This window comes from Talpa occidentalis, unplaced genomic scaffold (assembly GCF_014898055.3).
Source record: "Talpa occidentalis isolate TD23 unplaced genomic scaffold, MPIMG_talOcc4v2.1 talOcc4.14, whole genome shotgun sequence".
NCBI lineage: Eukaryota > Metazoa > Chordata > Mammalia > Eulipotyphla > Talpidae > Talpa > Talpa occidentalis.
Window position 1 is genome coordinate 27029363 of NW_023601433.1, and position 13902 is coordinate 27043264.

The 13902-nt window shown below is 47.7% G+C and overlaps 1 gene segment (V, D, J or C); it reads left to right on the forward strand.

The window, feature by feature from the left end:
- Positions 1-4761: 4761 nt before the first annotated feature.
- On the forward strand, positions 4762-5234 carry LOC119244060 (immunoglobulin lambda variable 4-3-like). The segment is given in 2 exon segments: positions 4762-4807; positions 4912-5234. Coding segments are annotated over 2 exon segments (369 nt in total).
- The last annotated feature ends 8668 nt before the right edge of the window (positions 5235-13902 follow it).

Consider the following 13902-nt stretch of genomic DNA (forward strand, 5'->3'; position numbering starts at 1 on the left):
CCTGACAACTCCCATGGAAATGACAGAATATTCTGTGGGATAGAGCCCTGGAGACTATGGGCATCGCACCTCACAGTGACCCCAAAAGGAACAGGTGGGGTGACAGAGGGTCTCGGACTCTAGAGGACAGTTTGCTGCTTGGGCGCTGGAGACAGTCCCCTGGGAGGAGGGTCAGACACTGAAGGAGGGAAGCACATGGCAGCAGGTTCAGCCCTGGGGCTGGTGATACCAGAGACAGACGGTCCTGAAAGGAACAACTGCTAAAGCCCAGGAGAAGAGATTTTGGGGTGATAGGGTCATTTCTAGGGCTGCAGTGACAGAGAACCACATACTGTTTCAGGGCAACCCTGATAAGAAATGGGTTGTGTGGTTGTGGGTCCTCACCCATGTGCTTCAAAAGGATTTATTAGTGCTAAACTTCAGGCACACACAAAAGGGTAATAAAAGGTTTATTTACAAGAGAAGGGGCAATGAATAAATGAATAACTCAGGGAGAAAAAAAAGGAGATAAATTCATGAATGTGTCCTACCCGTTCTGCTAACCTGGAATCCCAATGACCTGCTGAGAGCTGGTGAAAAGCCAAGTGCCATGAGGCCAAGAGAGTGACCCCTGCCCACATGGCTGGTTATACACCCAAACAAGAAAACATGGCTGCTTAACTCCACCCTCAGGTCCTCACAACCCACCCTTTGGTGATCAAGGGATTTATAGTTCCCAGTGTTGTGGGGGTGGAGTCCACAAAACCTGTATGGAGTTTGCTCAGGAATCCTTTCCTCTTAACAATACTAGGGGTTGACAAGAGATACAGATTGACTCAGTTCTGTGGATAATGTCTGATCAAGGCATTGGCAGGGATCGTTTTCTGTTTTGCTTTGTTCAGACTTTTGTGGACTCTGAGGAGAATCTGGTCCATGCCTCTCTTCAGCAACGGCTACTTTGCTGTGGTTCCTCGGCTTGTAGATTCTGCTTCCTTCCCCACATGGCATTTCCCTACTGAGTCTGTCTCCAGATGACCCCAATTATAAGGACCAGGAAAACTGGATAAACTTGTCCACCCAATTCAACCAACAACACTGTCTCCTCACAGTCAGGCCCTCCCTCTCCTTGAGGACACTGCAGGTGGAGGTTACACCACCAAACTCTCGGGGATCAATCAGGTGGGCAGGACTGATGGCCCACAAGGACCCTCCCCCTCCCCTGAATAACTGTTCCAACTCCATCCTGCTGTTTCATCATCACACAGTGACAAATCTCTGACATGTGGCCTCCTTGAATTCCCATCAGAACTTAAGTGAGCCAAGACCATTGCCTCCTGTCTCAGTGGGGGAAGGGAGACTTCTCAGCTGCTTCCTGGATGAGCCCCCAGGATCCCTGCTGCTCTCTTCTGCATCTGCAGGTCCTGGGTCTCCAGCCAGCTCAGCGCTACTGTGATCATGGATCCTTCAGAGCCTCTGTAGCACCTCGTGCCTCTGTGGACCAACTGGAAAGGAGAAGAATCAGATGATTCTGCTACCAGTGCCCCAGCTCCCCTCACCTCAGTGACATTAGCCCACCCTGAGCCTCCTCAGGCCACACCTCCCTTCCAGTCTCCTTGATGTCCTCTGTGCAGGGGACAGAAGACATGTGAAGGATAGGGTTCCAGATTCTAGAGGACAAGGGCACCTGCTCAGAATGGGGTGGTCACAATGTTGCTGAAATGACACACCTCACAGTGTGTGGACAAGCATGAAGCAGTTATTTCCTGGTTCTGCCGGATACCCCATGATGTGTCCCATGTTTGGGGATCCATGATCCTGCCCTTTGGCATAAAGGCCTAGTGACCAGGGCAGGGATATGGGAGGATGTAACTTCCTGCTTGTCTATGCCAAGGACATTGTATATGTTGGACTGTGTTTGTGTATGTGTGTGTGTGGACATGTGTATACATGCACAGTTTGGTATAACTGTGAAATAGAAACCTTGTCAATGTCTCAAATGCAAATTTCTTTATTTCCTTTACATCTTCCTCAATGTCAGTATCTATGCTTATATTAGAAGAGATGTGGATAAGGATATTAATAGAAGAAAAAAGAGAAACATTCATATGTTCTAAACATGTATCTAACCACTGAAATCTCCTGATATTTTTATTAAATCCTTTAGTAAAAATCCCTCATTTCACCCATTTCAAAGATGGGGAAACTGAGGCATGGAGTGATGTACAATATGCCTGCAGTCAAAACTAGAAAACAACTGATCCCACAGCAGATACTCTGGCCTCAGAGTGCCCACTCCTCACCACCAACCTGTCAGCTCTGTTTGTGTATTCAGAGCTGAGTCACGGTCTCTCCTTAATGTCTGGTGGTGTCTCTCTTTCAAAGTCAAGTGACTGTTAATGTTTGCCATGCACTTCAGTCTAATATAAATAAAATGTGAACCTTCAATTTAATTTAAAAATTCCAGCTTACACATTTGAATGATTAGAAAGGTGAGTAGAAGTTGTTCATATTATTTTTTTTAAGTTTTTTTTAAGATTTAGTTATTTATTTATACAAGCACTGGGTACAGTCAGACACGTGGGAGGGTGAGAGAATTCACCAGAGCCAGAGCGGGGAGCAAAACAGGCAGACTGACGAAATACACTGCTGAGGGGAGCAGCAGGCGTGGCAGGAGAGGTCTGTGCACTTTGTGGGACCCTCGCCGGCAGCTGGGGATCGAACCGGCGCTGCAGAGGCTGCGGGCAGCTTCGCAGACCAGTGCTCAATCGCTGTGTCACCAGGGGAGGCCCCATATTATATTTTAACTCAAATAGACAAAATTTTCTTATCTCAATAAATATTCAGTATAATATATACTGTATTTAAATTATTTTATACTAAGTCTTTTAAATGTGGTTGGAATTCAGAACTACAGCACGTGTAGTGGAACTACCCACAGATAATGCTCTAAAACCCCGTGTGGCTTGAATCCACCACAGGATAGAGCAGGTGGAAGGGTGAGTTTTCCTCAGGTAACTGTAACAGTTGGGGGCAATGGAGGGTCCCATGAACCTTGGGTCTCCTTGGGGAGGAATGACAGCTCCACTCTCCATGCCACTCAGCAATGAGGGAATTGTTATAACATGTGTCCACACTAATCCCGCTCTCAAAGAAAAGATACTCAATAGAGTGATAATTTTAAAGATGAGTGTCAGCCTCAAATACAGTTGTATTATGAGTCAGGGTAAGGAATGACAAGTGTCCTTATATTAATGGTACAAGAATCCCATTCAGAGAGAAGTTCATTTCCATCAATCCCATGACAAATCATAAAGTTATACTTTGGAATAGATCTAGGTGGTGGCTGATCATCAGAAAATGTTACTGAAGTCAGATAACTTGTCCTCTCCACAGAGAGATCTTTGCCGAGTTCCCAAGCTCAGGTCACTTTGGGAAAGTCCTTCTTCCAGGGTGGTGCTAACAACCGGCCACACTGCATGGAGACCAAGAAGCGAAGGTGTGAGGACTGGCCCTGAGGAGCCAGCAGTCCCTGGAGACCCTGAGGGGCACAGGGAGCGGTGGAGGTGCAGGGGAGGGGCTGTGTGGGGTGCTCGAATGGGAGCAGAAAGGACAGGCCTGAGGCCCGTGGCCCTGTCCAGTCTCAGTCACCTCTTTACACACAACTGGGAGGGGCAGTGTGTTAGGGGTGTCTGTGCCCAGGGGCACAGGGCCACTCGGGGGGTCCAGGTACAGCATCTCAGCCATGTGTCAGTGAGTCACATTGTACATTTTCAGCAGCAGGAGCCTGAGGACAAATACATTAGAACAAATGCTCCTGTGCCTACCTGACAGTTCTACAAAAGCCATGGTATTGACCTACTTGGAAAAGGATCCTCATCCTAAAGTGTCAGGAAAGGAGCCTGATACTTAGAGCCTAACCAAGCTCTCAGGTCTCCATGTCCCACCCACACAGGGTCTGTGTGTCTGCTCCAGAAGGAACAGGAGGAGGGTACCCACTCTGAGGTTTCCCACTCTGAGCACAGACTCAGACTTAACTGGGAATCAGATTCCAGAACTTTTAGCATCTGAGTGTTCACTGCATAGATGCAGGGAGGACAGATTCCTGAATACAGAAGCTGGGTCCTGACAGGAGGGCTTAGGAGGCCTGGGATGAGGGAAGGAGGAAGACACAAGTGAGGGGAGGCCAGGAGGGTGAATAAAGGGCTCTGAGGTGGGAATTCTAACCCATCATCCTGGTCTTTGATATTTAGAGAAAATCACTTACCCTCTTCCTGTTTCCTCACCTAGTAGACAGGAGCAGAGGCTGCAGTGGGTTATTCTGAGTGTCTGGTGAGGGGCCCATGTCACACTCATCCAGGGCCTGGTCTCCATCAGGCTCAGAAGCAGTCATGCTGGTGACTGTCAGCACATGCAGGATGACATTCATCCTGGCACCAGGGGGAGCTGTGGGCCTATTTTGGAGACCCAGTTAGTCCAAGACACTGGGCTGTGCTCAAGTGCACTGGGCATGACTGATGCTCCCTCTGAAGACACTTGAGCTGTAAAATCAGCTCCCACAATGAAACTCACACCTGGACCTTCCTCTGACCTCAGGAAATCACCAGCTTGAGGCCCTTAGGCTCAGGGCTCAGACAAGACTGAGACACACACCCTGGGGACTGAGAAGAGATTTGCATTGGCTGCCCCGCCTCCTGGAGCTGCAGGCAGGGAGGATAAGACAGGAGCCTGGAGAGTCCAGTGCAGCTGGGCAGCCTCAGGCCAGAGCTCCTGGAAGCCTCCACCATGGCCTGGGTGTCCTTCTACCTCCTGCCCCTCATGGTCTCCTCAGGTTAGAGCAGCCCAGACACTCAGGGTCTCTGTCCCAGTATTTCACCCCAAGTAAAGATATCTGTCCAGTTTCACTCAACATGGTTCTTGAATCTTCTGTTCCAGGTCTCTGTGCTGTGCCTGTGCTGACCCAGACCCCTTCTGCATCTGCCTCCCTTGGAGCCTCAGCCAAGCTCACCTGCACCCTGAGCAGGGAGCACAGCAACTACTACATTATATGGTATCAACAGCTGCCAGGGAGGGCCCCGCGGTATGTGATGTATGTTTGGAGTGATGGAGGCCACAGCAAGGGGCAGGGGATCCCCGATCGCTTCTCAGGCTCCAGCTCAGGGGCTGACCGCTACTTGACCATCTCCAACATCCAGCCTGAGGACGAGGCTGACTATTACTGTGGGGTGTGGGACGGCAGCAGTAACTATCCACAGTGACACAAGGCCATGGGGAAGTGAGACACAAACTCCCTGTCTACATCACAGTCTCCTCTAGCCCCGTGCAGATGGAGAAATGGCCATGAGCAGCTCACACCTGGGTCCCATATCTGAGATCCCTTGGGTCCCCACCCCTCTAGGCAGTATCAGCCAGGCAGGTCAGGAGAGTGAGCCTGGGAGTATAAGCATAGAAAAACTAGAAAGGAGGCACCGAAGATCAGAAACCTGCTCTCACATGAGCTAGAGGTGGGGATGGAAGGTATTAATATATCCATTAACCCAGCTATAGGAACTGAGATCCTTAGGCACCAAGGCCTAGACTAGAAAGCACAAGCCCTAAGCAGGTATCAGACTGCTGTAGGGAGTGTCAGGAGCATTGAACCTGAAGGGGAAGATGTGGAGATTAAGGTTATTGTAGAATCTTTGGTCCTTTCAAATACTACATAGTTATTAAAAATCAACAGCAAACAAACCAGTCCACAAAGGAGTGAGCCCCCCCAAAGAGAAGACTATATCAGTGCAGTCTCTGCACTGACACAGGGCAGCATCCACCTGTGCCTATGCAGCTGCTTCTCGCCAACTCTCTCCCTCCGCAGGGCAGAAGCCTTCCTGCCTTCCCGTGACATGTACCAGGCTGGGGCTCCTCTTCACTGACCTCCCTCAGCAGAGGCAGCTCTCCTCAAGGCCACCTGCTTGTGACCATGCAGGCCTCTCTCTTAGCAAACCCACCTCTTTTAGGCAGCCCTTTCTGCCTGCTTGTGTCTATAACTGTGCCCGTATTGTTCTCTCCCTTTTATTTTATATATATATATATATATTTTAAAGATTTATTTATTTATACAGGAACTGGGGTACAGGCCAGATGCATGGGAGGGTGAGAGGATTCACGAGAGACAGAGCAGGAAACAAAACAGGCAGACTGATGAAACATACTGCTGAAGGGAGCAGCAGGTGCAACAGGATTGGTCTGCCACACCATGTGGGACACTTGTTGTCTGGCCGGGATGAACTGGTGCTGCAGAGGCTGCAGACAGCTTCACAGTGTGGTGCTCAACCACCTGCGCCACCAGGGAAGCCCATTCTCTCCTTTTGTAATAACATATAACTAATAATTCTGTGTTATAGCAAAAACATAGGGAAACGCGCCATGTGCCAATGAAAGGGGAGCTCTGGTGAAAACTTTCCCACAGTAACCCAAAGATCCCCCTCTCCAAACCAACAACTACAAAATGACATCAAGACCACAGGAAGAGGCTCCCATGTGCTTTCTTGCCCCCAGTAGTTGTGATCGATTGTAGTTCCAGAAGATACAGAAAGAGAAAGTGCAGAGAGAACCCTGAACTGTGCATGATTCCCAAGAGCACTGGGGAGCACAGGTATGTGGGAGGATCAGGATGGGCTAGAGGAATGGCTCTCTGAGGCACAGAAGGAGCTCCCTCACAAACAGACACACACACACACAAACTCACACACATGAAAACACACACACACTCACCTGCACACCATAATAGGTGCTTTGGCCCAGTGTAGAGAGGAAAGCTCCTATTAAGGCATCAGTTTTCCTACCCAGGAGAGCTTTGTCTCAGTAGTTGGATAAGTGAGTAATTGGATAAGTGGATAAGCTTTGTCTCAGTAGTATGGATGAGGGCCTCCCAGTGGCACAGCGGTTGAGCGATGGGTTGGGAAGTTGACCGCAGCCTATGTGGCACCGGTTCGATCCCCGGCTGCTCCCCGGCCACCTGAGGAGGGTCCCACATGGCGCGCAGACCTCTCCTGCCACCCGCTGCTCCCCTCAGCAGTGTACTTCGGTCCTTCTGCCTGCTCTGCTCCCCACTCTGGCTCTGGTGAATTCTCTCACCCTCCCGCACCTCTGACTGTACCCAGTGCTTATGTGTATAAACAAACAAACAAACAAACAAACAAATAAATCTTAAAAATAAATAAATAAATAAATAAAAGTAGTATGGATGAGTCCACGCTCACAGCCATCTTTGGGCCTCCTAGAAAGTATAAAAGAAATTGAGCAAAGATCGAACTGTGCCCAGTCATTTACAGAGTAGAGATATTTAAAATGCTTAGAGGGCCTCCCTGGTGGCGCAGCGGTTGAGCGCTGGGTTGCGAAGCTGCCCGCAGCCTCTTCAGGGCCGGTTCGATCCCCGGCTGCTCCCCGGCTGCTCCCCGGCTGCTCCCTGGCCGCTCCCCGGCCGCTCCCCGGCCACCGGAGGAGGGTCCCACATGGCGCGCAGACCTCTCCTTGCGCCCGCTGCTCCCCTCAGCAGTGTACTTCGGTCCTTCTGCCTGCTCTGCTCCCCGCTCTGGCTCTGGTGAATTCTCTCACCCTCCCGCGCTTCTGACTGTACCCAGTGCTTGTATGTATGTATGTATAAATCAATCAATCAATCAATCAATAAATCTTTAAAAAAATAAAATAAAATAAAATGCTTAGAAATGAACACAGACCTCCAGCCCCACACACGGACTCATTCACAAAACCTGCCATCAATCAAAACTTTCCAGGAAAGAATAAAGAAAATAAGGTTCTAATTAATAAGAAAAAATATCAAGGATCCCGAACTGGCCTTGAAATCACCCAGCTGCTCTAATTTGTAGATAAGGGAACTAAATAAATGATTATGATGATTCCCATCGGTTCCTGAGAGTAGGGACAAAAAATATTCAGGCGTATTCTACAAATGAGCACAGTAGAATGTGAGATTCTAAACCACCATTTCCAAAACTCAGTAAACAACAAGCATAATAAATGCTACTAAAGAACAACAGCATTGTTTACAACAGTGGAACAGACAGTGTTAAAAGTCTTCAGAGCTAAGGGACATTATGGAAGCGGGACAGCATGAGGATGAAGCAGATTTCTCATGAGAAGAAATGCAGGTGAGTGGACGGTGATTAACATCTCTAAGATGAAAAGGAAGAAAAGATCTAAATGTTCACCAAGTTGTTTCGTTTTCCATAATGAAAGGACAGGGTTTCCACATAGAAGAGTAATAAGACAGAAAACAATAGTGAACCTCCACAGGAAGAAAGAATAATACCAGAGGCCTCCCTTGTGGTGCATGGGGTTAAGACACAGCCCTATGAAGCTATCCCCAGCCACTGCAGCATGAGTTCGATCCCCAGCCAAGGAAGAGGCCCACATGGTGCAGCAGACCTTTCCTGGCTCACCTGCTGCTCCCCTCAGCAGTGTATTTCAGTTGATCTGCCTGTTCTGCTCCCCACTCTGTCTCTGGTGAATCCTCTCCCCTCCCCCAGACCTCTGGCCTGTACCCCCAGTTCTTGTATGCATAAATAAATAAATCATAAAAAAAGAATAATACCAGAGAGAATCTTTATCTTCAAGAAGGAATGAAAAGTATCAGAAGTGGAACTGCAGAGACAAGATGCTAATATGGAAATCTGTTGCTAAGAACATCCCTCTCTCAAACAAAATGCACTGACCATGTTGGGTGGAATTTATAAAGCTGATAAAAGTAAAATGTTTGACAATTGAAGCAAAATGAATGAAAAGAAGTTATGGCAACCTGTTCAAGTGTCTAATACTCTGAAGTGACATGTTGTCATATCACCTAATTTAAATTGTGAATTACAATAAGATTATGACAAGTTACAGTTAGTAGCAAAGTAAAGGGGGAGTAGATAAAGTGGAATCATAATGCTATTCAAGCAAAAAGAAGCAGATAAATGAAACAACAGGAAAAAAAAAGATGGGAAAAGGAAATACTATCAAATGTTTAAAATAATATTATAGCATGTTTGAAAAATACTAAGGTATTTAAAATATATGAATGTCCACTTTCATTGTAAATAATCAAAATATCACAGTAAGAGCAGAAGTTATCGATTGAAATGAAGCTGTACAATTTATATGTTGCAGAGAGAAAAACCACAGTATATACAAAGACTCAAAAATAAACTCATGCCATTCGTCACAATGTGGATGGAACTAGAGGGAATTATGCTCAGTGAAATAAGCCAGAAGGAAAAAGAAAAACTATCATATTGGTTCACTTATAACAGGAATACAGGGGAACCAAATAAGACATCAGTGTAAAATAAATAATAACAGTACAAAACACAACAAAGCAAAAACGGACAATTATAAATCAGAGACACCCTGCAGGGGAGGAGGAGAGAGAGGGGTGAGAGGGAGGGAGGGAGGAGCACAGGGGATGAGGTGATGGTGCTCGGGTGTATTGGGGAAGGAAATTCTATGGGGACTACACCTGAGGGGGTGGAGGGAAGCAAATATTGTTTAAAAATGAACAATGATGTAAAAAAATAATAAAATAAAATATATTGAATTAAAAAAAAATCTAAGCACCAGTTCAGTCTAGGCTGAGGTAGAAACCCTTGGAACATGAACTCTGAGAATGATGGTGAATAAAATCACTGGTTAAATAAATGACTCATGAACAGTGATGGGGTGAGTGCAACTGAGTTTAGGTCAGGAAGCTCCAGGATTTCCTGGTGATGATCAGTCTCCCCGTGCTGTGGGGGGAGGCTTCCTCCTGAATCTGAGTAGACATGATGACAGGATCCCCTAGAGCATCACCCAAGTTCCAGACTTTTCAGTTTTGCAACTGAGCAAATATCCCCAGCTAGGGGTTATTTGGGATGTGGGATGTGCTTCAAAAAATTGATGTGCCTGCCCCCCTGTGCCCCATATTGTATCTTGCTGCACTCTGCCTGGAGGGTCAGGGGATCACAGCTGGTAGAGGGGAGGGCTGGACTCTGTTCAACAGTCTCTCCTTGACAGGGGCTCTGGAGTGACTTAAAGGAAGGAAGCTCCTCCAAGGAGCTCTGTTTCAGAAGCAGGGGGCAGCAGAGCTGCAGCCACAACAAAGGCTGGGGCTGCCCAGGAGCCTCAGAGGGAAACCTACCTGCCTGCCCAGGGGTCTGGGAACCAGAACAGCTATAGAGGAACTCAGCACAGCCAGGCCTTCCTTCAGGCTACAGTGACCACCTTCTGAGGGTCAGAATCACACTGTGCCCCCAGGTCCCTGGTGGGCACCAGAATGCAGGGGTATCACTTGGAAAATGCAGCCATAGAGCCTGTGCCAAGGAACTGACCCTCTGTGCTGGCACATCAGGGGCACCCGCACCCCTGCCCTGTGCCTCCCCCTCCTCTGGGCTGACTGTGAGCTCGTGCTGCACCTACTTTGCTCAGGTCATGTCAGGAGGGGCAGGCACACTACTCCAGGCCTCTGGGCCCTGGAAGGAGGGCTGTTTCCTCACTTCAGAGACCCTCTAGAGATGGAAGTGGATTCTCACTGTTAGGGCAGAATTCCATCAGGGAAGCGAGCTTCACTCAGAGAGGAGGAGGAAACTTGTTTATTTAGGCTTGTGGGTTTTACACCTGCAGGCCCTGGGAGATCTGTCTCCAAAGTCTGTGCCCCGAGCAACCAGGTAACAGAACATTTATTGACTCAAGCAAGGGGTACAGTCATCTGGGAATGTGTGAATTAGGGTGCGTGTGCCCTTGACAGCAATATCAGCTGTTCCGTGAAACTTTCCGCTTACATGTTCTGTCCCGACGTTAACAGATCAGCAGGTCAGGCTGAGCTTTCTCACGTCTTCACTTCTCTGGTCACAGTCTGGTCATGGGCTGCCCCTGCTCATTGATGAAAGATCAACCTCCCCAGGGGACTCCTGACCATTCAGTCCCCAGAGCTCTTCCCTGTGCACAGACCATGACCCTGGGCAATTTGAGAGACCATAGAGACTAAACAGAACGGTTTCTTAGCCAGGTCTGAATCTCAAAAGTCTCACATCTTATATAAAACAGTAGTGAACTCCTAGTGTCATTGTCTGTGGGGCATAAGCTGTCACAGGAAGGACCCAACATCACCTGTAAAATGAGACCAAGCTGTGATCACTCTTCCAAAGGGGACGGTTGTTTAACAAGGAAACTTCCATGCACTCAGTAATGCACAAACAGCCAACGACACAGGCCACACACGCACATTCTAATGACAGGCCCGGGATGGGACAAAGTACACCTGGGATATAAGGGGAGGATGGCAGAAGGAGATAAAGATGAGAGGGTCTGGGGCTCCAACTGCTAGGTTACTGGAGTCAGATATCACCTCAGGCCCTGCTCAGCCTAGGCCCAGTCTCCTGGAAGGCCCCTGCAGTGCTGAGCCAGCCAGGAGAGACCACAGGGGGGGACTAGAGCTGCGTGGGGTCAATTCCAGGAGGTGACTGTGATTGCAGAGCTTGGAGGCCAGCTTGCCTTTCTGATGTGACAAGCACGTGGAAGAAGCTAGGTCTCACCCCATTTTTCCTCAGGCACCTGTTCTACCCCACAGCTGTTCCCCAACTTAGTGTGGAGCCCTACAGAAGGGTAAATTTGTATAATGGCCAAACCTTCCCAACCCACAGGTTCCCCGAAGGTAGTAGGAGTGGCTGCTTTGGTCCATCCCAGGAATAAGCTACCAACACTTTCCTCAAGACAAGGGTCCCTCGTGCTGTCCTTTATAAACACACCTCCCCCATCCTAAATAGGTGCTAATACTAACTGGTTCTTTATTTCTAAAATTTGTCTTTTCAGGCCTGATATGTGAGAAAAAATAGAGTCCCTGTGTGTATAGTCTTTACGACTGGCATTGTCACTAGCACAAAGCTCCCTAGAGCCCTCTGCTGTTAAGAGATCATTCTTCTGCTTCTCTGAGTAGGATTCCATGATCCATGCAACAACGTAGGGTTAACCGTCATTTTCTCTCTCTGGATAGAATGAGGAGAAGCTCCTACGCACGAAGGCGCTGTGAATATTAGTGAGTAGAACTTCTGTGAACATAACTTTTCAAGATCTGAAATAAATGCCCAGAGAACCACCACAGGCCCATGTGGGAAATGCAGGTTTTGGTTCTTCATGACCTGCAAATACTTTCCAGAGTGGCTGTGCACTTCACACCATCAGCCATCATGAGGACACCACTTCTCCTCAGCCCAGTTTTCTACTTCAGCCTGTCTGAGGGCACGTGGGGACTCCCTCTCATCAGGCTTACATTGGCATTTCTCTGATGACAAGCTCCTGCCCCTGGGTCCTGCCATCCTTCATCTTCCTCACGCAAGTGTTCGTTCCACTCAGACTCCTTTTCTAAGGGTTGTATTTTCATGCTTTACTGATCACATTTCTTAGTATCCTTTCTATACTAGCTGTTCATCGGATATGTCTTTGCTAATCTTTTCTCTTGCCTGTTACTTGTTTCTTTCATTCTTTAGAGGAGGGTTTATAAAGAGAAAGAGAGGAGTGTTGGTGAGGTCAGTGCATTCATCTTCCATTCATATCTCACTCTTCTGGTGTCATCAAGAATTGCTACCTTGTCTTTTTATTAAAGAGATTTCTCCCATGCTTTCTTTAAACATAAACAAGAACGATTGCCTAAAGTTACACGACTGAGTCCCCTGTGTGATGATGAAATTATGGCCTTTCACGTAGTGTGAACTCTGACCCCACAGCTCCCTCCTCAAGTCCTCAAAGTTCACTCCCATGTGTGGACTGTGAATGATGAGGGGGTGAACCAAACCAGAGCAGTAGCCCACGGTAGAGATGGAATTGTGTTTGCATTTGTGTTTGTGTGTTTGGTCTGCACAGGAAACACCGTCTCTCAAGCCACAGACAGATCTTAGAATCTCTAGTAGAGACCATAAGACTAGGGTCCATTTCATGGTCTCTTATAGTAGAGCTCTTTCTGTTCTTCAGAGACCCCCAAGCACACGTCAGGAATGAAGTGATTTGCATGCCACCCTAGGTTAAGAGAAGCCCTGAGCTCCCATCCCAGCTGCAGGCTCAGAGGCAGTTCCTGGGACATCTGCACCATGGCCTGGAGCCCTCTCCTGCTCCCCCTCCTCATTATCTGCACAGGTACTGACCCCCAGGAATCAGCCCACACAAAACCAGGGAGCAGCCTGGGCCTGAAATTCAGCTCAGCACAGTAGATGCAGCAGGGCTGTGCCCTCTGGAAATGACCCTCATCCTCACACTCTCCTCTCTTCTCTCCTGTCTTGCAGGTTCAGTGGTCACTGCTGAGCTGAGTCAACCACAGTCAGTCTCTGTGGCCTTGGGACAGACAGCCACGACCACCTGACAAGGAATAAACAGTTATGCTATGCCGCGGACCAGCACAGCAGTGAACGATGAGGCCGTCTCAGGGTTGAGAGACTGCGTAGGGTGGTCAGGGATTCGGCTGAAGAAATGACAAACAGACACACTTCAAGAGAGAGTGTAAATCTGAGTGCAATTTTATTTAAGTTAGTCGCCAGTATATATACAGGAGCAGTGAATGGATTTAGCTTATCGCTGAGTGGTTTACATCTGGACCTAGCCTCTTTCTTAAGTAGATAATCCATTAGTTTTGTTTTTAAGCTATATGATCGCATTTTTTGTTTTACTAACTACTTTTTTCACCTATACTATATTTTAATTATTACAGGGTTTAGTAACGTTTCATTTGAGTCAGCCTTGTGTTAAGGATTTCATATGATTTTTTAATTAACAACAAATGACCTTTATAGAAGAAAGAAGGAAGTTTAGAAAGACAATAAAGGGATAAAGTTTGTAATTCTAGAAAGATGAGATAAGGTTTTAGCTTCTGGTGGTCGTAATCCTTTGATAAGCTTCTGTCTTATCCATGTCTTCAAGGAACTT